At 37.5% G+C, this 24,159-nt stretch overlaps 1 protein-coding gene across 2 annotated transcripts; it reads right to left on the bottom strand.

The window, feature by feature from the left end:
• Positions 1–354: 354 nt before the first annotated feature.
• On the bottom strand, positions 355–14,965 carry LOC126163092 (S-adenosylmethionine decarboxylase proenzyme). Of its 2 annotated transcripts, XM_049920003.1 has the most exons (9): positions 14,766–14,965; positions 11,606–11,692; positions 11,391–11,517; positions 11,151–11,253; positions 10,814–11,016; positions 10,508–10,600; positions 7,408–7,428; positions 2,546–2,701; positions 355–2,466 (listed from the first exon to the last, which is right to left on the bottom strand). In XM_049920003.1, exons 1-9 carry the CDS (start codon positions 14,885–14,887, stop codon positions 2,329–2,331), a joined length of 1,050 nt encoding a protein of 349 aa, XP_049775960.1. In that variant the 5' UTR covers positions 14,888–14,965; the 3' UTR covers positions 355–2,328. The 2 variants fall into 2 exon arrangements, with proteins under 2 accessions (XP_049775960.1, XP_049775961.1); XM_049920004.1 differs by lacking the exon at positions 7,408–7,428 and having other exon boundaries at positions 14,766–14,964.
• Positions 14,966–24,159: the final 9,194 nt, after the last annotated feature.

Here is a 24,159-nt window from a genome sequence, read left to right as displayed (position 1 = left end):
ACAAATGTTTAAGCAGTCTTTCTTTGTTAAATGGCACTGGAGAATTGTCCAAAAGGCCAGACAGTGTCTTCTTTAATAATGTGATTAGCACTTGACTGATAAATGTATACCATTTCTAAGTTACATTGTAACATTTCAACTGCAATACTTTTGCAGGAAGCCCAAGTCTCTTTCTCACATGGTGACAAATATTGTAAAGAATTTCCTCAGAGGAAAATGTGCCTTTCATCACATTTCCTACAGTAAAATTACGTTTGTGAGCAATAAATCTCGAGGCTGAAATTACAAACTGAAGGAAGAATGTACTGAGTTGTTTACACTGATTTAGGTGAATCAGTGGATCACACAAGGTCATTACACATCCAACAACACCTTACAGTGTCATGAACAGAGATAGTTGTTTCTGTAGTAGATGATACAACAATTCTATGAAGTACTCCATGTACATTAAAAAATCTATCAATGCTATGTGTCTCACTAAGATGATGAAAAACCTGATTTTCAACACATTTTTGCCACAACAAAACATTTCCAAACCAAAGAAAGAAATGATAGATTATTGCAATACTTAACTCACCAATCTAAATTCATTGTGGATTTTAACAGGGCCTTCAAAATTGTAGTATCTTCTGCATGTAACAGCAGGTTTGGTGCACAAATAATGGGCTCTGTTAAGAGAATAACGGTGCATTCTTTGGAAACTGTTTTTCAAATTAGAGTTCCAATTTAAATGTTACTCTATGACCAAAACACTTGTCTTTGTAATTGATATGTAACAATACTATGACAAATAATCAACTCATAGTGGACAAAAAATTCTTAGTTTACTACAGCTTTTGCAACTGCAGATCATCTGCCCTTAGTTACTCGAAATGTATCAACAGGTGCTGCTGTTAAGATTCAATCCAAATGTAAGAAAACAGTGATTGTAATGTGATTTATGTTTTAACAGAGTATAGCACAGGGACCATGTCATGAAACTGTGACAGTAGTTTAATCACTCTGACAGCAGTCAACTGTGAAATTTTGCTTTGTGACAAATGGATATCCATTCAAGTAGGTGCAATATAAAATGGAAGTATAACCTGACATCTCCACCTAGAACAACCACAACTGCACCAAGATATTCACTGCCACAGTTTAGTGTCTAAAAACAAAGAAAATCCAAAATACTGTTGCAATATTACCAGCAAGTAAATCAGCAATGGCTCGAGTGATAACTGTTTGCTAAAATCAGATTAACAGAATTGCCCTCAAAACATGTGGCAGTGGATTATTTTCATTTGAAGTAGAAAATTCTCTATTCACGAAGGTCCCAGAACAAGTGAATGTTCACAGCAGCTTGATATTACACTAAGAAGCCATCTCAAACTGCTTCAAACAGCTTTACAGTAACAGACCATTTCGAAATTTGACAAGCATCTTACATTACAAAGAATGCCTTACTTTTAATTAAGTTTTCAAGATCAGAGTAACAACTCAGAATACACAGAAAATACTAGATATACAATTTACTCACAGAAACGTTTTATTATAATCAATGCTGCACCATGAAATAAACCACAAACATTAACAATTGACATTTAGGAACAACTGTAAGCAACACTTTGCTGACCTTTCAAGGCTGCTTTTTGCAAAATCAATACTGATCTGAATTTCACAGTTACAAAGAAAAAATATATATGCATGATCTTAGCAACTTAAATTGTAATTCAGATCATAATAAAATTCTTCAACAGCAGCATAAGGATTCATATGATTACTTCTTGCTGCCATTTCAAGATGGAAATTAAATAAATGCATCAAACCAAGGAACCAGTGATGGTTACCACCTGAGATGCCAACTTGTCACCCTCATAGGTGAGGCTTTTGTTGGCTTCAGCAACTCTCAAAATCACTGCGTACAAATTTATCACCTCAAGAAATTTTATTTCGCCACCACATGTAAACAAGATTTACTCTAATAGCTGCAATGCTTTCACAGAAGCAAAGCAATATTAGACACAAAGCAGCTTTAATTATATTCAAACTCCATAATTTTAAACAGTATTCTACAAATATTAGAGAGCATTGAGAAGCTGTGATTATAAATGGTCGGGAATTTTGAAATTCACAGGCATTTTTACACTGCTGAATGGGACTGTTATAAAAACTACCATGCAAGGAAATTTTACTACCACCTACAGAAAAACTTAACAAATGCAGAAGGTATGTTATGTTATTAAATCTACAGCTACAGTGACAAATAAAAAGGGCAGGCAACTGCCCAAGAAGGCACCGAGCAACAACTGAAAGGAACTCAGCTGAGCTTCGGGCCTCCAGGGACCCTCAGCTTGGGAATTTAGAGTAGAATGCGTAAATCAGATCGTAGTTCTTGAAGCGGCAGTACTGAACATCATGACGAAGCCAGTCTCCGAATGATGTCTGTCTTTCCAATTCTTTAGGGGAAGCTGCTGCAGCAGAGGCCTAAAAATAAAAACTGGATTAAGTTAAGTTTGTACAGAGGTTGTAATACACTGTTAGTATTTACTATGCAATGACTTACCTTATTGGCAAATACTGTTATCACAAATTTTCCAGGCTGGAATGTTTCCAGTACCCTTGAGATCACTTCCTTGTATGAGGCTTGTGGCACATTGCTTTCAAAACTCACATATGAGAATTCTGGTTCAGGCGTTATATGAATGGTCATGTAACATCCCTGGAAACAGTAAAATGTGTCAAACATCTTAGACAGTATTAAAGCTTATTACTTTTAGAAAACACTGATGTCTAACTAAATCCCTCAGAATGAAATATGAGCATGAAATTGAGTAGTAAGTCCATGAAACATTTCAAAAAGAAGCACATATAAATGGTCAAAAACAATGTGACAAATGAAAGCATGTGAAAGATTCTCAAAGTTCCCCCTATCATTTATCCATACCAGATCTAGCAATCAGAAGTGACAGCAAGGACAGCTGCTGTGATGTGGTGTCGCAAGTCTTTTGGGGTTCTGTAGTAGAGGTAGAATGAACACTATGATGTACTTCCCAAGCAAAAATCACAAGGCATCAAGTCCATTCACCATGGTGGACACACTTATAGACCAGATCAGCGGCATATTCAGAGATGTGGCAACATCTAATTCAAGTAATTTCCGACATGAATGTTCAATTCTGCACTAGCTTGATAGGAACACTTTATGGGATTTCACAATAAAACATCCATTTTCTTTGCTTATACACCTGGCCTGTCAATAGTTTTCACTGCACAAATATCCACTAATTTCTTTTACCACTTCATTATGTTACAGTAAATTGGTGGTGTGTTGTGAAATGAAACACACTGAAGTTCACACTACCAATTCACAAAAACCATTTCTAGAACACAAATTGCTTTCTCTGCATGGTTTGCAGACATTTTCAACAACTACAGTTAATAATGTCCTTATTGGCTGTTCTACAAACTGACTAACTGGGTCCACATAAAAAAGTATGCTCATGTACTGAAGCATTTTTTACATTCAGCTATTTACCTATAGTTTTTAAGATATTCCATGGACTTTACAATTACCCTTTACGCCTGCCTACACACTCACAGCATACAGAGAGAAACATGTGGTTACCTGAACATTTAATTTTTCATGATTTCTCAATTTTTCATGATTTCTCATACAGTATAAGGGAGAAGAAAAAAAAATTCTCAATGATTTTGTTAGAAGTAATGCCACCCACCACAATAAAAGAAATTGGTATGAGAGAAAGCAATATTTTCTTGCCTCTCTATTTGCTTTGCTTTTACTAGCTTTCCTCCTCAGACTTATTTCTTCTTGATTAAAGGCTGCACGATTTATCTCTGAAGAGCCCTATTTGCTCCAATCCTCTACTGCCAACCAAACGCACATCTGGCTCCAAATACTAGCAATGATTTCTTTCTTCATGACGACTATGTATACTCCACTCAGTAAGCTGAAGTTCACCTGTCATAATACACACATCAAAAAAGTTTTGCATCACCCCAGTTCCCAGAACTCTTGAGATAGACGTTGACTGTGGATATTGTATCACAGAGACAGTGCCTTTGACTGGTCAGATGTCACTAAACCAAAGATGTAAACAATAATGTATCATCAGCACCTTTTAGATGGAGGGCGTCTGACAGCTGATCAGTTCCAGACATTCCACCAGGAAGGAGGTACACGGCTCGTGTAGTCTGTAGTTCAACCATGCCTAAACAGTCAATACCACGGTTCGATTATGTCCGCATGTTACTTTGTGCAGGAAGGGCTCTCCACAAGGAGAGAGTCCAGGCATCTTTGATTGAAACCAAAGTGATGTTGTTCGGATATGGAGAAAATACAGAGAGACAGGAACTATCAATAACATCTACTACTGCAGTGGATGACCGCATCTACGGATTATGGCTCAGCAGAACCCTGAAAGCAAAACAACATGCTGAATGGACCACTCAGGATTGGCATCGCATTCTCTTCACTGATGAGCGTCGCATATGCCTTCAACCAGACAATCGTTGAGATTGAAAAGGGCTGTTTATGGACGATGTGACCCACCAATCACTCTGTGGGATCTACGCTGAATCACCCAATCTGGACCAGCAGTGCTTTGATGAACTTGTGGATAGTATGCCATGATGAATACAGGTATCAGTCTATGCAAGAGGACGTGCTACTGGGTATTAGAGGTACTGGTGTGTACAGCAGTCTGGACCACCACCTCTGAAGGTCTCACTGTGTGATGGTACAGCATGCAATATGTGGTTTTCATGAGCAATAGAAAGGGTGGAAATGATGTGTATGTTTATCTCTATTCCAATTTTCTGTACAGGTTCCAGAACTCTCGGTACCGATGTGACGCAAAACATTCTTTGATATGTGTATGACTGGTTTCATTTTTGATGTTTTTCCTCTACCCTATAGGAATTTCCACTGCATCTGATATCCTCCGTCATTTTTTGGTGGAATCAAGGACATTAGGTACATATTCCAACCAATATCTGTCTTTAAAAGAACATAATAAGTACCATACTCTCTTTCCTCATTATTACAATAACCAGCTAAGTTTTATGAGTATACAAGAGTAACATTCTAATGCATACGCGAGATGATACGTGGCGACATTGAAAACCAAGATTACAAAATGTGTACTACCTCAAATAAGCAAAACAGACATATGCAAACTGACCAATTCAATTAAACTTATTTCGCATCCTTTTATCATAAACAATGATATATGGTTTGCCATAAATCTTATTACACATATAGCAGCACAGTCATTAAGCATACGACTGAAAATTTTAGAATTGATACACACCTTAGGTACCAAAAAGGCAAAAAATGTATGGTACAAGACATTTGTAAACCACCTTATATAATAAAATCACCATCCTACTGGCATAAAAACACAGCAGTAATTCATAGACTGCTAATGGCCACCTACAACAACAAAAGTCTGACCCACTACAGTAACCTTGAGCATTAGAATTGACATAAACCACCTTTTTCACTCAACACTTAATTTTTGATGTTATAGGCTTAAAATTTGATACAGCTTTTGCCTGCACAACATGTTTTACGTACACCCATGGGGGTAAAATGGCTAGATAACCACAGAGCACTTTTAATATACAGTAATATTCAATTAATTATTATTAAATGTTTGAGCTTTTCACAACTTTTTGTCTGTAATAAAGAAGTGATTTCAGACCGTGGATTCCGAGCATATCCTTGTTATTAAATTTGTCATCCTCAGGATGGCACAAACTCCTTTCGTATACTGAACTCAAAAAATTTCTGACACTCCATGTTTTGCATGTGGGAATGTCCGCCGATTTGAACAAAGAAAACAAACCAATTTGAATTTCATTAATTGTTGTCTGAAGTCTGTATGTGCAGGTGATAAGATCGGTTGTACTGAGATCAAAGATGCTCTAACATACTTCTTTGAAAAGCTCTGCCGTCTACAGCTAATGTCTGTCAGCAGGACCCCCTAAGTCAGTGCCACTGTGACCACAGCCTCAGTGGGCCTACAGAATTTGCTTTTGATAATTGCCAGGACTTCTATAAACATGTGTGATTACTGTGATGGAGAGTTAAATCTTTTATATACTGTAACACTAATCAAGCAGCTTATTGTCAATCTTTGTAGCATAGTAGTTGTTTACATGTTTTATGAACTGGGGCCTTCTTTCTACAAAATGAAATTAATTTATTGAGCAACCAGTGAATGTAAGCAGGTTTGTAATCTAGAGGCACAGAACCAAAAATAATGCATTTTTAAACCTTTCTCCCATTCCCCTACAGGTGTAATTTGTTTTTCAGTTCTTTATTTAAAAGTGTAATATTGTAGCAAAGTGGCAACAAGATGACTTACAGTTAAAATGATACCAATTTTCCAAATGTCTGCAATCTCTGGAGTATCTTCATTTTACAAATAATGTTTACACTACCGCATGCTTTCCTCCTTGCAACAACAGGAAGAAATATGAAAAAAATGGGACTATCATATGTTGTAAAAACTAAAATAGACAACTACAACTGCATTTCACTTTAACAAAGCATATATCTGCTTATCTCCAGGTACACACAGCTGTAGCCCTTCAACACAATGACACACTAGCAAATGCTTCAAACATTACTAGATCAACACAAGTGGTTGCCACTTGAAAACCTATGTATTTTAGTTCTGCTTTTGGCATTCATCCATGCTTGCTTCATTGTCAACTAATTTCTGTGCCCAAAACCTATCACACATTCAAATAGAAGGTATTACAGAAACACAAACAGCACTGATAATTTCTATTACCCCTGTGATAATCCAACACTTCAAAAGCTAATCCATCTCATCTGAATTCTATACCAGGCACAAAATTTTATATTTTTTCTTAAACATTACAGACAAATTAGCAGTAGAAAGACAACATAGTGCATCAGGCTCCAAGTATCCTATACCATCCTGAAATTTTCTTATGGATAGGATAATTAGACTGACAACTGTGACAATGTTGAAGACTAACTGCTATACTCTTACTTCAAACCACTTTTGAGAATCATGAAAAATTAATATCATGACTAGAAACTGATGAAAAATTAATATCATGACCATAAACTGATGACATATTCATGAGAAGGAATGCCAACAAGTAATCTCCCTTTGTGACCAAATCCTGACTTACTGACCTGATTAACACAAAACAAGAAGAAAGCTTATAACACAAATCACATTGACATTGAGTTTTTAAGACCACTTCCTACACTGGCCCATATCTGCACTGATTGTGCAGCATAAAATCTTCCTGGCCTGCTTCTAGTACAGATTTTAATATGAAAGACAGGTGTCAGTTCATGCAAGACACACTAAGATATCTATAAATAATGCCAATCCACTAAGTTTCTGTTGATATACTTACAGCAGCTAGTTCTGGACCCGCCTAAGAACAGACGAGAAAGTATATCAAATTCAGTGCTCAGTCTACACACTAATTTCAACTGTCAATCTCTTAGATTATGAGTAAAGTAATAATGAGTAATTCAGTCTGCCAGAAAGCAATGGTAGACATGTGGGAATGTTAAGAGGAATTTCACACAGGAAAGGATTGAACATCAGGTGGTAGAGGATGGGCAGACAACACACAAGCTTAATTATAAATACGAATGTTCTTAAAGCTGTATACATGAATGAAGTTAGCCATAATGACAAGAAAGAAGCAATGAACTGAGCTGAGATACAAAATGATCAATGGTTATCTCTTGCTTGTTACCGTCTCCACATGGTTTTTTTCCCCACTTTAAAAACCTTAGATCTGCGACGGTACTGGTTCAACCCCCGCACATTGTCAGTTCACTTTTAAGAGAGCAAACCTACTACCTTAACTATATATATTTTACACAAAAAGAACAAACAGTAAGAACAAGTTTGCCTCTTCAGCATACTTTCAATATGCAACAACTACACAGCACAGCACCAGTGCACAGGATTGTACAAAGGCTGGCAATTCTGCTAAACTGCATAATCAAAGCTCTTCACTTTATCAAATATTTGAACAACACAATGCTTAAATACAAGTCAATTCAAAATGAATACATCAATAAAAACTAATGTAACTATTTACTGCATAGTGATACACAGATAAGAATTACAGATAATGTAAAGGGCTGTTTTGATCAGTGGCTGCCACATGCTACAGCAACGCTGCAAGTGATGGAAGAAGAATTCATCTTGTGTTTAGTGATAGGGCTACCTTCCACATAAGTGGTATGGTTAACCAGTACAATATCTGAATATAATGGTACAGAAAAGCATTTGTGTATAACTGAAAATCAGTGTGACCCACTGAAAGTTAACATGTTACAAGTGATGCTGGCATACAAATTGTATGGACTATTATTCTTTAATTACCAAAGTGTTTTCAACAAACATTTACCTGAACATGCTTAAGTAACGGAAGATGTCACACCTTGATATAGATTTAACTGATTAAGCCTTTCTGCAGAACAGGGCGCCCCTACACAGAGGTAGCACACAAATCAACATCTCCCAAATTGTTGACCAGGTCATACTGGAATCACAGCTCTTGGCTACTCAGAACTTTTTACCTGACACCCATGCATTTATTTTTGGGGGTAATGTGGAAGAACTTTTATATGTGCCTGCCTTGCCGAACACAATTCGAGAAATGAAAATGTTTCAGAAAGTATTGGATGAAGTGGATTATCAATTAAGTACTGTCAATGTGACCAAGGGCAGTTGTACAGCACCTACCTATTATATTGACTATTTTTGAACTTCCTTTACATTATCGGCGTATCATTATGCACTACAGTTACAACCATTTATAGTCCATATATTCTTTTTGTATTTCCCTATATGACTGTGTCAATCATGGTATCCACTCAAAAATGGAGAAAAAAAAGAATTCCCTGTGAATTCTAGGTGTGAGGAGGAAGATGGCGTCAAGAAGCTACTGCTAATTTAATGGTGAGCAGGAGAAGGTGTGGCGGGGAGGGGGGGGGGGAAGCATACTAAAACAATGATTTTTCTTTCCTCTCATCTGAGTGTATACCAGCCATCCCTAAGTAGCAGTTTAACCACAGGTTATGAACATCAATACTTTATATGGAGTAATATTCATGTATTTCAAAATTTGTGATTTATAAAGTACAAAATTTAATTTCAATGCCAAGTTAAAAGCACAGAATTCCCTCACATTTTACACCATCCCATTGCACAATGATTTCCTGACACACTGTTTTTGAAGCACTTACTTTTAAGATTTGTCACACAGTTTTGAGTGCTACACAGAAAATTTAATAATTCCTCGTGACAGTAATTGGCAGCTGGTCCCAAGAATGCTGTACAAAATCATCTAAAAACTGTAATTGCTTAACATTACACAGATTTGTGTATTTGCTGAATTTCAAGACATCTCTATTATTTGTTTCCAGCACGAAGCACCTAGCACTCAATACGTGACTACACTGAAATACCACATTTGGCAATGTTTGCATTACATGCAGATATTTATATCTCTTTGCAAACACACTATTTTCAACTACCATTATATCTCAGCAGTTTTACCTACACTTGTGTATTCCCCTAATGAAACAAGCTCTGTGCTGTACAGACAGAGAACACACTTGTTCAGGCTGCACTCACTCATGCTACTGCTACCTATTCCATAAAATATTGGTTTGAAGCTAGGGTCAAGTACAATGTTGACCATCACAATCCAGAATATAAGATGCAGTACATGGACAATGAACCCACAATTACTAATTAACCACATCTGATGCTTTATAGTATCTCAGCTATTCAGTTTCTTCAAAACTCCTCTCATGCATGCAGGTTTAAGCATGAAAAGTGCATAAAACCACTCACCATTTAGAATTTTTTAAAAGGATCAACTTTTTACCTACAAAACCTTTCCACATCCATGAATTTTAATCATGCTTCTGCTAACAGCTTCTAACCTCATCTCATAGCGCTCCACGAACTCATTTCCTGAAACTACTCTGAATATGTTATGAAAGTAGGACTCCAAACAAAATATGAAGTACATTAGAGTTATAAGTAACTCTAAAATTACAATTTAGTATCCATGTGCCTATATTATGGTGACATGTGTTGTCAGTACACTAAACACACCACAAAGTCTTTTGTGGGATCATATTATACATTCCAAATGGCTGATTTTTACCTTAAATTTCTGCTTCGCGGGTGTCAGCCCACAAGTCTCTATCCCTGAAACAAGGAACTTCTAATTCATAACTCTCCCAGAATTTTGTTCATTATTACCTCTTGCATAAAAATATTTCTGCAAGTGGAGCTGGTATTTAAAAAATCCTGTCAATATTAAGGCTGTGATTGATGCAATTTTTTTATTCAAAGAAACACACGTACTATAAAGAATTTACCTTTAGCTGTACTCCAACTTGTCAGAACTAACTTCTAACTATGCTAAATATTTTCTTTAATGCATGCTTACAAAAATATTATGGCATAATACTTACTTTCTTTGAAATGCCATTCATGGAATAACCACAAGGCTCAAAGAGAAAATCATCTATCACCATATTTGGAATCAATTTGTCAATTCCAGATTTCTGCAAAAATTAGAAACAAAATATTAAACAGTTTTAAATTACACTCTATTGCTGTGACAAGACTTCTCTGGCATCATATTGCACAATTTGCTTTTTCCCTACCTATGTACTACAAAAATTACTCAGTTGTGAACTGGACCCACCTTTCATGCACACAAATGTTGAAAGGTTTCTGTTTTTCCAACCATGATTGGGATAAAGCTAGCTTCATACCTGGGTAGCCTCTGCAGCAGAAGATGACTCCTCCCGCGTGAAAATATTCATGATATCTGGATCCAGATCTGACATAAGGATTTCTAGGGTCTGGTCAGGTTCCTGTATACCCCTGCGAGTTTTGTTTCCTTCTCCCAGTGGATTTAAGGTATACAAATACCAGCAGTCTTCTATCATGTTCCCCATGCAATAAGCAGCACCATCTGTGTAAATAAGTACATTTTTCATTACTATAGCTCAAGATTTGACAGCTTAAGACATTTTGCCTTTCCTAAAACTCAATTTTATCACAGTTTATAACTTAATTTTTTAAATTTGAACACGATTCTCTGCATACCTTTGAAAAAGGAGTTCAAAACAGCAACCTCTTGTTCAAAAGCCTTATGTGGACTCAACTGCAGATCGGGTCTCTTGAAATTTTTCCGAGAGTAGAACACATCCTACGACAAAATGTTACACCGTTATTAAAATTTGAAATAAACAGTGTTTTCCAATCAGTTATAACAAACAATCAATTTACAGCTATTAAATTCTTCATATATGATTAACAGTTAACTATGAGATGAAGGTTACTTACTTCCACTTCATTAAATCCAGCATACTGTTCAACCAACATCAAAAGTGGCTTCAAGCACAATAGTGGTGTGGTAGTCCCACATGTTTTCAGAATAAACCGGCGATTTGTTATGAACATACTGCTTTCACTAAAAAGGGATTAAAAATATTGCCATGATTTATTTCATTCAAGAAAATAATTTTATACATGTAGGTCTACTGGGAAGGCGCTCTTACCTCAGTACATATGCATCTACATGCTCATTCCGGACAAAGCTTATCACCTCACAGCGAACAATTTTTAGCAGTGATTCCCATTTAGTCCTGAAAGACAAAAAAGGTTTACTTTTTGCAGTTAATGAGCCTTAGGTAACAAAACATTCGAATTAAAACAATGTGTACAACTTTAATCTGGCAATGCTCTACCAAAGGTGACAATCTCAAATCAGTCTACACTGTCACAATTTGAAGACATATCCAGTATTCTACAACACACTTCATCCCATTAAAGACTTCTTACTGACATCTCCATCAAAAACTATTTGTACAACAATGGAAAGAGCCGCAACCCCCCGCCTCTTTACATTTTTCATAGCTGATGCGGACACGCGCACACACACAAGAAATATTGCCAGAATACTCTGAGTTGCCTATTATGTATTCAATAATATTCCGAATTTGCCCAGCAGCTCTCCTTGTTTATGGTTTAATGTGTTAAATATAGAGTGTAAGACATCAGGCTACACTATTGATTAGTCTGACTTCATAAGCATAATTCTAGGTGTGTGTGTGTGTGTGTGTGTGTGTGTGTGTGTGTGTGTGGACGGCGCGCACTATCAAACTCATGCTTGTACAACACTATTTTTCTCCTTTATTATTTCCAAGATAAAATAAAGAACTTTGAATATCCTACAAAACTTAACTGAAGATCTACTTATCCACTTTAGCCATGTCTAAGGATTTCCCAGAGCAGGTAGGTAATGAAACTACCTGGCAGATAAAAACTGTGTGCCGGACCGAGATTCTAACTCGGGACCTTTGCCTATCACGGGCGAGTACTCTACCAACTGAGCTACGCAAGCATGACTCACTTTACTTCTGCCAGTACCTCATCTCCTACCTTCCGGACTTTACAGAAGCTCTCCTGTGAACCTTGCAGAACTAGCACTCCTGAAAGAAAGATATTGCGGAGACATGGGGGATGTTTCCAGAATGAGATTTTCACTCTGCAGCAGAAAGTGTGCTGATATGAAAGTTCCTGGCAGATTAAAACTGTGTGCCTTTGCAAAGGTCCTGAGTTTGAGTCTCGGCCCGACACACAGTTTTAATCTGCAAGAAAGTTTCGTATCAGCGCATGCTCTGCTGCAGAGTGAAAATCTCATGCAGGTAGGTAATGTTAACTTTCCCAAAGACACTATCTATAGCTATTTCCTCTCTCAGAGTGTAATACTGTGGTCTGGAAGAGAGATAAAATTCAAAAATCATCCATGTAATGGCTAAAGTTGTACCCCACCCACCATGTACAAGTATTCTCTAATGTGCTTGAGCATTTGCTCACAAGTTTATTTTCAAATACTCAGTGACTAGCAGAAAAATAACTAGCAAAAGTTACATCCAGATATACACTTGATACATTTTTCTTTACGCGCATCACCGAATAAATTGTTCCGTTTGCTAACTCTTGACAACCGATTCATTTTCTTTCATTATTAATCAGTACTGAAGATCAAGATCTGCTACTTACTTACATTTTTCTCTGCATTATATCTTTGTCTTATGGTTGGTTAATACCTTCATGATACTTTAGGACCAAAGTGTCAGATCAACAGACAATACCTTTACTCAAACAATACATCTTTATGTAATGTGTACATGGTACGAGTCTAAATGTTATGATAAACTAATAAAGTAAGAAATCCTTAGCATACACTGACATACACTTTAGACAGATAATAGTCTACTAAAAAGAGTGTAAGAACACGATAACTAGTGCAGACCAGTTCCAATGAAGCATCACTGACTTGGGATTTGACACATTTTATTTAAAATTAGCACAGTTCACATTACACCAGGAACTTCTGAGTAAGCCTTTTACTGCAATGAATCACAACTTATAGTTAAAATGCATTACTGAATGACATGAAATGAGGAGCAACAGCTGTGACTCATTTACTGAGGGGGTTGCACAACACCTGTCTCTTTATTGAGGGCTAAGTAACTGCAACAAGTTGCCAGTTTAGTTCCGAGTAGTAAGAATCCTAGGAAAAACGGCCATTTTCTCTTAGTTTAGTTCAGTGCATCAATGATTCAATACAACCGTGTTGCTGAAGTTCCTGTGTAATGGTACCTTTAGCTGAAACGGTACAACAAATGGATGCATCAAAGTCATACCTGATTTACTATAAGTTGCATACCACTGAGATATTAACCAGTTGTTCCATTAAAACATGGCACGTAACCTTATCAAACTACAGTCGTGTTAAGTACTTTTAGTGCAATTTACGCGCTTTTTTTATTTTTAAAGCACAAATCGTGCTCTCATTACCGGCACTTGGGTGCAACTCGCTGTTCTATTCTTGAAACGTGACAAAACTGACGTGGGCGAAGGCTCAGAAGCAAGTTACCTTGTATCGCGCATCGGTCTAAATGAATATTTTTTTTGAGTGATTTACTGTAGTGTGCCACGCTCTTCTTTTAACCGAGAGAACTCCCAGCTCCTGACATAGCTTACAAGTTTCTACAGTCCTTTTCGAGTAAGGGAAAGTTCGCAAGAAAGCAAAGAAATACGGTGTGTGTGTGTAACCTACCAATAAAAACCGTTTCATATATACTATCGGAGTTGAAACAAGAAAGAAAAATTTGGACTACAGACACTTTTCTGCAAATACAAATTACAGACCCTATCACAATACACATTTCTGGCCAACTTTCTTTTCCTCCAGTCTTCACATCAGTTTTGTGACCTGACTCTTAATACTGCAAAGCACACTTCAAATGTAAGTTGCCTTGTGGAAGATCCTAAACCACATAAATCCAAGAGGCCTCCGTAAGCAGCGCAATAAACACAGTAATAAAACGTACACAAAATTGTTTCAAAGTAAAATTTCGGAAAAATTTTGACCATACAATTTACTTTGTACACGTAATTAATAGATTCACCATATGCCGGAAAATAAACCGGTACCTGTACGAATGAAAGATTGGTTGACTTTTTAATGTCTACAGATACGCCGCCGTTAAATCCACAATGATGTTTTCAATAGCAATCTTTTTCTGATGAAAAAACACAATTCAAATTTTCAATTCTCGCAAAATTTGTGAAGCTTGCAAGGTGCATGAACCACCATTTTAGTTTTACCCTGCAGCCGAGAATCAGTCCTTACACATATATTTTTACCTAGAGATTTTCCGTAGATCACACTGCTTCACCGCGCCATCGTTCCGCGTAAACCAAATCTCCAACAACTTTTCAACACCTTCAAAATATTGAACACCACTACTACCACCGACATCAGCCATCCTCACACCACAGAGGACTACCCTGAAATGACTATTTCCTTCCCCGTTTAGCTGCTACTATACCTGCGCGGACCTGCTGCGCCTTGTAACTGAATTGATCATGCACACAGCAAAGACAGAATGCCAACATTTGAAAATCAAACTTCTCAAACATCGGGAAATTTTGTGGAAGTACTAAAAATTGCGGTTTTCTTGAAAACTTAATCGAAAATAATTATCTTTCGTTGACTCTCCTATCCAAATTATATCTTTAAATTATATCTTAAGCAAATGTATCTAAAGTCTGCAACAAAACTATATGGGCTGCTTTTAGACCGCCTGGACAAAAAGACAACACCTGAAGACATGATGAGAGGAAAAGGCATCGCAGACGTAAGGGAATACGCGTAATTGAAGCGCCACAGGAAGATAAAAATGCTTCAGAAGGGCAGCCAGCGAAGACACCATGAACGGCATTGTGAAAGAAGAATTATAGGCGGAGAAAGTAATCTTCCGTCCCTTTCTTTTCGCAACTGACGATCGTCAAAAGCAGAATGATGTCGAAATCACACTACGGAACATAAAAGGCTTAAAATCCCTACTCAGTATTTTATCAGATGAAACAATGCTCAGCTGTGATTTTCCGTTTTTCTGCGGAATCTTTTTCAAGAACCCTGGAATACAAACGGCTTCTACGCAATACATGCATGCACTGGTTAAAGGTGGGACAAAAGGGAGCCCTTCAAGAGGAGTGAAACGTTACTACAACCAAGCCGTAGCTCAAGCAAAACGCGAAGAGATAGGCGAAAACAAGGTGTTAGTGCAGGTAAGCAACGTGCAAATCATAGGAATCTATATAAGACCCCCAAGTTAAGGAAAAAAGTGGTAGAAAGCATCGTGACTATCATGACTTCATGGGACCAAACTGACCCAGAGATCCCAACCCTGCTGGCGGGGTATCTAAATTGCCAAAAAGACAGGATGGACAGCAAAAGACAGAGCCTTATAGGGCTTAAGTTTCCTTTACCTCACATCATTGGTCACAAATTTTTTATGTGATCAGACTACCGCTTTCGGTCTATAATGACCATCTTCAGATCTGTTTTATGAAAACTATGGCTCCAGTCTATTAGGACATTGTTTAATAAAACAGATCTGTAGATGGTCATTATAGACCGAAACCGGCTATGTAATGACATAAAAAATGTGTGACCATAGATGTGAAGAAAAGAAAATTTATTCTACTTTTGAGTCACTGTTCAATTCGTGACCATGATGCAGCTTGTGAAACTTATAGAGCTTTACCCACATCAACGAACCTCTGAATGTAACCTACATCTCACATAATGACATCAGTATCAGGGGCCTTATATTTTACCCAGGAAATAAAATAAAGCCCCAAAGCTTAACAACCTCCATAGATCCTCGAAGCACTTCTACAAGGAGCAAGGGCAAAATTTCAGATCACGACAACGAAACGAACAGTGATGGACTCCAAGAAAAATTTTCGCCACCTACTAGTGCAGAACATAAGTGCAGAAAAAATGCTATATACAACAGAAGCGGACAACTTTAACTGTGTGGTACCTAACTGAATCCCTCAGGCAGTCAACCAACAAAGAACAACATCAAACCCTGGTTTGACAGTGAATGCTACATAAGAAGACACATGGTCCTGGAAAAACTGAATGAACTGTAGAAGACAAATGCAAACAACAAGAATCAGAGCCACAGCTATATGAATACAAGAACAAGATGTTAACTCATTTCTGAAATGAAAGGAACAACAATACATCCTGATAAAAAAAGAAGAAGAATTACTATGGGAATCAGAAGCAAAGCCCTACAAAGCCCTGAACTCAAGGAGAATAAAGACAACTCAATGCATCTCCATGACAGTATGAGAAAAACCAGTGCACAGAACTCACTGGATTCCTATAGTGTGCACCACTCAAGGTAATGAATGTCATACTTAAAAGATCAATGACAACATAATGACTATAATACCATGGGAACAATATATCTTCATTCCCAGAGAGTCAACATCCAAGCAGTAGGACAGATTCTCCAATTCCTGAACAAGGCCCTGTGAAAACCGAAATGTCACGCATACACAGTCTTTGCTGACTACAGAAAAGCTGCACCTAATACTAGGCACAGAAAGTCAGATCCTCAAGTTCATAACAAGCATCCTCTAAGGAAACACAATCAATATGCTGAGGGATTAATGCACTCTCAAGGAATGTAGCAAACAAATGGAGTACTGCTGGGAGACCCTCTGAGTTCTACTATATTCAACATACTCACCCACGACATTATCAAAAGGATAAAATAAGAAGAAGTGAGACTGTGGCTGTATGCAGATGGTATGATCCTACTATCAGAAAGAGGAGAGTCTACATCTACAGCCATACTCTGCAAACCACCAGGAAGTGCACAGCAGAGGGCATTGTCCCATTGTACCAGTTATTAGGGTTTCTTCCCGATCGATTTATCTATGGAGCGTGGGAAGAACGATTGTTTGAATGCCTCTGCACATGCTGTACATATTCTAATCTCGTCCTCACAACCAATATGTAAGCGATACATAGGGGGATGTAGAATATTTGTAGACTCATCATTTACAGCCAGTTCTTGAAACTTTGTTAGTAGACTTTCTTGAGATAGTTTGTGTCTACCTTCTAGAGTCTTCCAGTTCAGTTTCTTCAGCATCTCTGTAATACTTTCCCATAGGTCTCTGGCAATCCATCAAGAAAAGTGGGATTGCAGCCAGACACATAGTACTTAAGTAAATATAACAAAACCTTTGGCTGTATTTGGATCTAATGTCTTGTATTCTTTTTAACACATGCTACCAGTTTTGATACCACACAGTGTCATCTTCAGGCCCCAAATGTAGCCTGCCATCCATAACTGTGTTCATGGGTAACAAACAGAAACACATGCATTGGACCAAAATTAACTGAATTCTGTACCTTCCATGGTAACAAGCCCAGCACGGTCAGATGACAAATGGCCATGTTGGGCTTGTTGCCAGGGAAGGCACAGGCTCCAGTTAATTTTGGTGCACTGCATACAATTCATTGCACATGAAAACGGTTGTGGATGGCTGGTTATGTTAGGACCTGAAGATGAAACCATGCGCTGTTGAAACTGGTAGCATGTTTTAAAAAGAATAAACTATGTGAGATTGAAATACAGCCACTGGTTTTGTTATCATTATTCAAGTACTATTTCTAGTTTGGGATTCACAAGTGATTTGTAAGCAATCCCCTTTGTAAACTGATTGCACTTCCCAGGGTTTTACCAATACACCAAAGTCTACCAGCTGCTTTACCCACAGTTGAGCCTATGTGATATCATTCCATTTAATATCCCTACAAAGTGTTACACCCAGGTATTTCTATGAGTTGGTCAATTCCAGCAGTGACTCATTGATATTATAGTCAAAGGATACTACATGTTTTCATTTTGTGAACTGCACAATTTTACAATTCTTAACATTTAAAGCAAATTGCCAACACTTTGAAATCTTATAGAGATCAGTCTGAATATTTACACAGCCTCTTTCAGACATTACTTCATTATGGATAACTGCATCATCAGCAAACAATCTTAGGTCACTATTAATATTGTTTGCAATGTCCTTAACATATGACATGAACAGCAAGGGTCCCAAAATATCTGGGGCACATCTGAAGTTACTTCTGCATCTGATGATAACTCTGCATCCAAGATAACAAGCTGTGTCTTTCCTACCGAAAAGTCCTCAGTCCAGTCACAAATTTCACTTGATACCCCATATGATTGAACTTCTGGCAGTAGATGTAGGTCTGTTATTGGGTCAAATGCTTTTCAGAAAACTAGAAATACCGCATGTACCTGACTGCCTTAATCCAAAGCTTTCAGTATACCATGTGAAAAGCATGAGTTGAGTTTCACATGATCGATGTTTTCAGAATACACACTGGTTGGCATGGAAGAGGTCTTTCTGTTCAAGATACCCCATTGCATTTGAGCTCAGAATATGTTCTAAGATTCTACAACAAATTGATGTCAAAGATATAGGATGATAGTTTTGTGGATCACTTCTACTATCCTTCTTGTAGACAGGTGTGAGCTGTGATTTCTTCCAACTAGACATGGTTTCCTGTTCAAACGATCTATGACAGATTGTAATTAGAAGAGAGGCTAACTCGGCCACAAATTCAGTATAGAATCTGACAAAAAATCCATCGGGCCCAGGAGCTTTGTTCAGTTTTAAGAATTTCAGCTGCTTCTCAACACTGCTGGTGCTAATATGTATTTCACTCATCTTTTCAGTGGTATAAGAATTAAACTAGGGCAATTGTCCTGGGTTTTTCTTTGTAAAGGAAAATTTGGAAAGAGAGCTAAAAACATTCCAGCTTTTGCTACACTAAAATCAACTGCAGTTCTCATCTCTTTCACTATGGACTGGACACTAACTTTGGTGCCATTAACAGCCTTCACATATGACCAGGAAGTCTTTGGGTTTTGGAAAGATCATTTGACAATATTATGCTACAGTAGCCATCGAAGGCTTCATGCATTGCTCTCTTGACAGACAAACATGTTTCATTCAGATTCTCTCTATCTATAGCCCTACACTTTGTTTTACACCTCTTATGCAGTTGTCTCAGTTTGTTTACAGTGACTGTATATCATGGTTCCTTCCCGTTATAAACTGTTCTACTGGGTACATATCTATTCAGTGCATTGTCAACTATTCTTTTAAACTTGAGCCTTATTTCCTCTACATACTCCTGCACTGTGCTCAAAATTTCAAGTTTCTCATTGAGATATAACAGTACTGATTTTCTATCTAGTTGACTGAACACATATATCTTTATCTTGTTTTAGTAGTCCTTTGTACTTTGGTAATCATTGTTGTCACAATTGCATCATGGTCACTGATACCAATTTCGATGTAGATGTCCTCAAAGGGGTCAGGTCTATTTGTTGCTATTAAATCCTAAATATTTCCATCATGAGTGAAGTTCCTTACTATCTATTCTAGATAGTTTTCACAGAAGGCATTTAGTAAAGTTTCAGAGGATATCTTATCAGGCACACCACTAATAAAACTAATATTCCCAATTGATTAAAGTCTCAATTGATGATTACATTAAGATTAGGGAACTTATGTGCAAGTGAACCCTGAGGTTTTCTCTAAAGTTTTTGGTTACACCAGAAGATGAGTCTGGTGGGTAATAGAGGGATCCAGTTACCATTTTATGCCCACTCCTGATACTGAGTCTTACCCAAACAATCTCACATGCAGTTTCTATTTCTATCTCAGCAGATATGAGTTTCTTGTCTACTGTGACAAGGACACCACATCCATTTCCATTAGCCTATCCTTTTAATACAGAATTAAATTTTTCCCAAAAATCTCACTACTATCAATTTCAGGTTTCAGCCAGCTTTCTGTATCTAGTATTATGTGAGTTTTACTGCTTTTTGGGAGCACTTTGGACTCTGGAACTTTGTAACAAATGCTTTGGCAGTTAACCATTAGGATTTTAATTCTCTCATGTGTGGGAGACATTTTGTTCAATCTTACACTGATACTGCTGTGTTTCCTTCTGTAATTATTATGTGGACTGGACGGAAAGTCACCTTATCTAAAAAATCCTCGTGTGCCCCCCCCCCCCCCACACACACATGGTCAGTTACTGGGTAGCAGCCTCTGGTGTGTAGTGCACACCTGACCTGTTTAGGGGGACCCTACAGTTCTCAGCTCTACGGCACAAGTCCAGGACGTCACAGCCTAGCTTGTCAGTGAACCTCTGAAATCTCTTGCTGAGTTCTTCCACTCAACTCAGAAGCAAAGGGACATGATCAGTTCTGGGAGTAATGCTGCAAATTATGAGCTGTGAGATGACAGGCATCATTTGTTTCAATGTGCATCACATTCTGCAGCTGATTGCACCCTGTTCCTTCAATGGCTGCTGGATTAGCCTCTTCAGCATGTTGAATGAGGCCCTCAGCCATACACACTAAGTGCACGTCGTGTCCTTTCCTGTCCCTTGCTGTCATTTGCTTGAGGGATACCATCACTTGCTGTACTTTTGAACTGCCAGCAGTTGATAGACCCATACCCTTTTGCAGTTAACTCCTCGTGACACAAAACAAAATAGGTTTCCTCGAAACAGGTGAAGTGAGTTCCACTGGCTCAATTTCAGTTTCAGTTAAAGACAGCACCTTGAACTTGTTGGACAGGGTGATTGGTGTAATAACCTGAGTCCTCCCTTGTCCCTGTCCACCCTGTACAGGACATCTAGACCTACCATCAAATGCCACTCGCATCCGAGTGGACGAATAGTGACAGATCCTGTACTTTCTGTACAGGAGATGGGATCCACAGCCAAGGATAGTACTTGGGACACTTTAGTATTGGTACTATAGGTACATAACTCTTGGGAGCTCTTCAACACACTGATTCACAGCATCTGCCAATTGTTTGACAATAGTCAGGGCGATTTCCAGTTGCGTACGAATGTCAACCAACTCATCCTGTGTTTGAGAACAGCATTCACAGCAGGACTGCATTTTGGCTGGTGCATTGTATTACAGAACAGTGAACAAATAACTTTAAAATAAGCCTATTGAATATATTTTAATGTGTTGAGCTAAAAAAGTACTGATTCCCCATAAGAACTGAAGCAAGTACACAATATGAGGCAACAGAAAAACCCGTGGTAAAAATACTTGTGTCCTAAAACTTCTTGAGGTTAATTTTATTCACTAACAAACTTAAAAATAGAGTTAATTTATGATATATTTAGGTAATATATACTCTTCTTTAAGGGAAATCTATATGTAACACCATTTGTTACTTGCAGTATCTGCTGCAGTAACTAAATCACTAGTGCTGATTTACTAGACATTAGATTATGCACAGGGCAATGATAACTTCTGATAATCCTCAAAAGTGCATGTTCATTTGCGTCATTATGCAATGAAATTTGGGGTGGGTTATTATTTGGCAGTAACTGTGAATCACAAATGCTGATTTGCTACAAAATAAGTTATTCAGAAGACTTGTACTGGTAACTTATGAAAATGCAGTTTTGTAAGCACCCAGAAATTCTCAAAAATAACCTGTTTCTCACATAATTATACAATGAAATGAGAGAATGTTTGTTTTGAATGAGAATAGGCCTACAGTTCTCAAAATTCTTAAAACAGTGCAAATAAGTTTAAGTCTACAACCGACGATACAGTTACACTATGAGTTTATCTTGCCACTTGCAAATGTTCAAAATTTCACAATACAAATGGGTATTGACACAATCAATGAAAGATTATGCACAAGCGATGCGAACAGTAAAATATCCAAATCTAGACAGCACATAAACTTGCACATGCAGTCTCACACAAAAGAAAATTCCATCAGCTTTTGCACATAAATAAACACGTGCATTACACAGATTTGTGTGCAAACTTTTACACTGGTGTGCTGAAAAGGAACACTGCAATGTGAGTTTATCTCAGCCAAAATTGAGAAATGTGCAACACCAACAAAACATTTCTTCTGCCTGTTGCCACTAACAGACCATTAAAAAGCTGGAAGAATGGCTCCAGGAAATGACCTGCTCATAAATAAGGATATGACAAAATTAATGAAATTCGAGGAAGGAGGAATCCTGGCAAACAATGAAAAATTCATCTGTAGGGAACAAGAACTGGACACACTGTCGATCCATGGATATGGGACACTGGCTGGTCAAATATTTACCAAAGAAAAATCACCAAGCAACCAAATGTTTTCAGAAGTTATTTTATTTAGGCGGCATCTCATGAGTGCCATTTCAGGCCCCTGTGTACTCCATGTACAGTCAATCAGGTAAGTTGATCCTTGCATAACTGGAGCCATCAATATCTGGATTCTGTGAATTCATTTTTGGAGAGTTTAACTTGAAGACCTGACAAGTCTTCAACAAGTTGAATCTCTGACAAGTCAAGTCTTCAAAGTAAACACTCCAAAAATGAATTCATGGAATCATGATACTGATGGCTCCATTTATGCAAGTATTGTTGTATCTGATTGTCTATACATGAATTGCATAGGGGCCTGAAGATGGCATTAATGAGATGCCGAAACTGCTCATCTAAATAAAACAACTTCTGAAAACATATGGCTGTTTGGCAATTTCTCTTTGGTAAGTAAAAGTAGGAAAAAGTCAAAAGTTACAAATACCTAGGAATTACACTCAGGTAAGGAGACCATACTTTTTCCAAGCATGATGAAGACAGAACAGTAAAAGTGATGTAGGCTACTATTTAGATGAGTGTAGTAACTGTAAGAACAGTCCTGAAATTATTCAGTATGAAGGTTGTGCCAATTGCATCATATGATGTTCAACTTATAAGGCTTAAATGTTTATTTGACACTAAGTAATGAAGCCATAGTCACAGTACATAAAATTTTTGCTTTAAAAAGGAGGGGTTACATTATCAGTTTCAACAAACTATGTTGTCATTTTCAAATGTAAAACATCAGGTGGATAATATATAGTGGGAATTATGACCATACATCTGACAAAAATTACAAGAAATAATGAGGCCAGGCAACCAAGGCAATGGTGGCACAATCGGGTCACTACAAGTTGTGCCCATCCTTGTCCAAATATTCATTCCATGTCCTAATGTAGAATAGATAAAAACTACACCATGGTGAAAATTGCCAAGAATTCTTGCAATGTGTCCTGCTGTGACACAACGATTGTATGGCTAATATAAATTCACAAGTCATAAGTGTATCAAGTATGGAAAGCTTCCATATGAAATGCAGCACATAATTCTACTATGTTCTGAAAAAATAAGCTAAAAAAATACTGTACTTTCATCTAGGACTGACACACTAGTGTGTCAGTCCAACTTTCATGTAGGTAAGCTAACTAATCAATATCTTGTACACACTAGTGTGTCAGTCCAACTTTCATGTAGGTAAGTTAACTAATCAATGTCTTGTACACATTATGTTCAATAACATCTTAATTATCTAGTAAACCAAAACTAAGACATTAATATTTTTCTCTCATCAGGAAGAATTTCAACATTTAAAACTGTGGTAGTGTTCCCTAGCTCACCAAAATGCAAAGAAAGTTCTTACATTTCCTTACACAACCCATGGGCATCTATGGAAATGTGCTAACAATATAACAGGCCACATGTAATTAAAATGAGTTTGGTACAACTGGCGTTCAGCTGGAATCGTAACGTTAACATTAGGCTACTCTACGGGTAATCTATTACCACAACCTTTA

Source organism: Schistocerca cancellata, chromosome 2, assembly GCF_023864275.1.
Source record: "Schistocerca cancellata isolate TAMUIC-IGC-003103 chromosome 2, iqSchCanc2.1, whole genome shotgun sequence".
Taxonomy (NCBI): Eukaryota; Metazoa; Arthropoda; class Insecta; order Orthoptera; family Acrididae; genus Schistocerca; species Schistocerca cancellata.
Note: the sequence above shows the minus strand (reverse complement) of the source record. Positions and strands in the feature narration are given on the sequence as shown.

What these genes read in the sequence shown, in the direction of transcription:
- LOC126163092 (XM_049920003.1), bottom strand. Translation starts at nt 14,887, where the DNA reads ATGGCTGATGTCGGTGGTAGTAGTGGTGTTCAATATTTTGAAGGTGTT. An exon ending in GATCTACGGAAAATCTCTAG is followed by an intron (nt 11,693 to 14,765) that starts GTAAAAATATAT and finishes TTTGTCTTTCAG; the next exon opens with GACTAAATGGGAATCACTGC. An exon ending in TGAATGGCATTTCAAAGAAA is followed by an intron (nt 7,429 to 10,507) that starts GTAAGTATTATG and finishes GTCTGTTCTTAG; the next exon opens with GCGGGTCCAGAACTAGCTGC.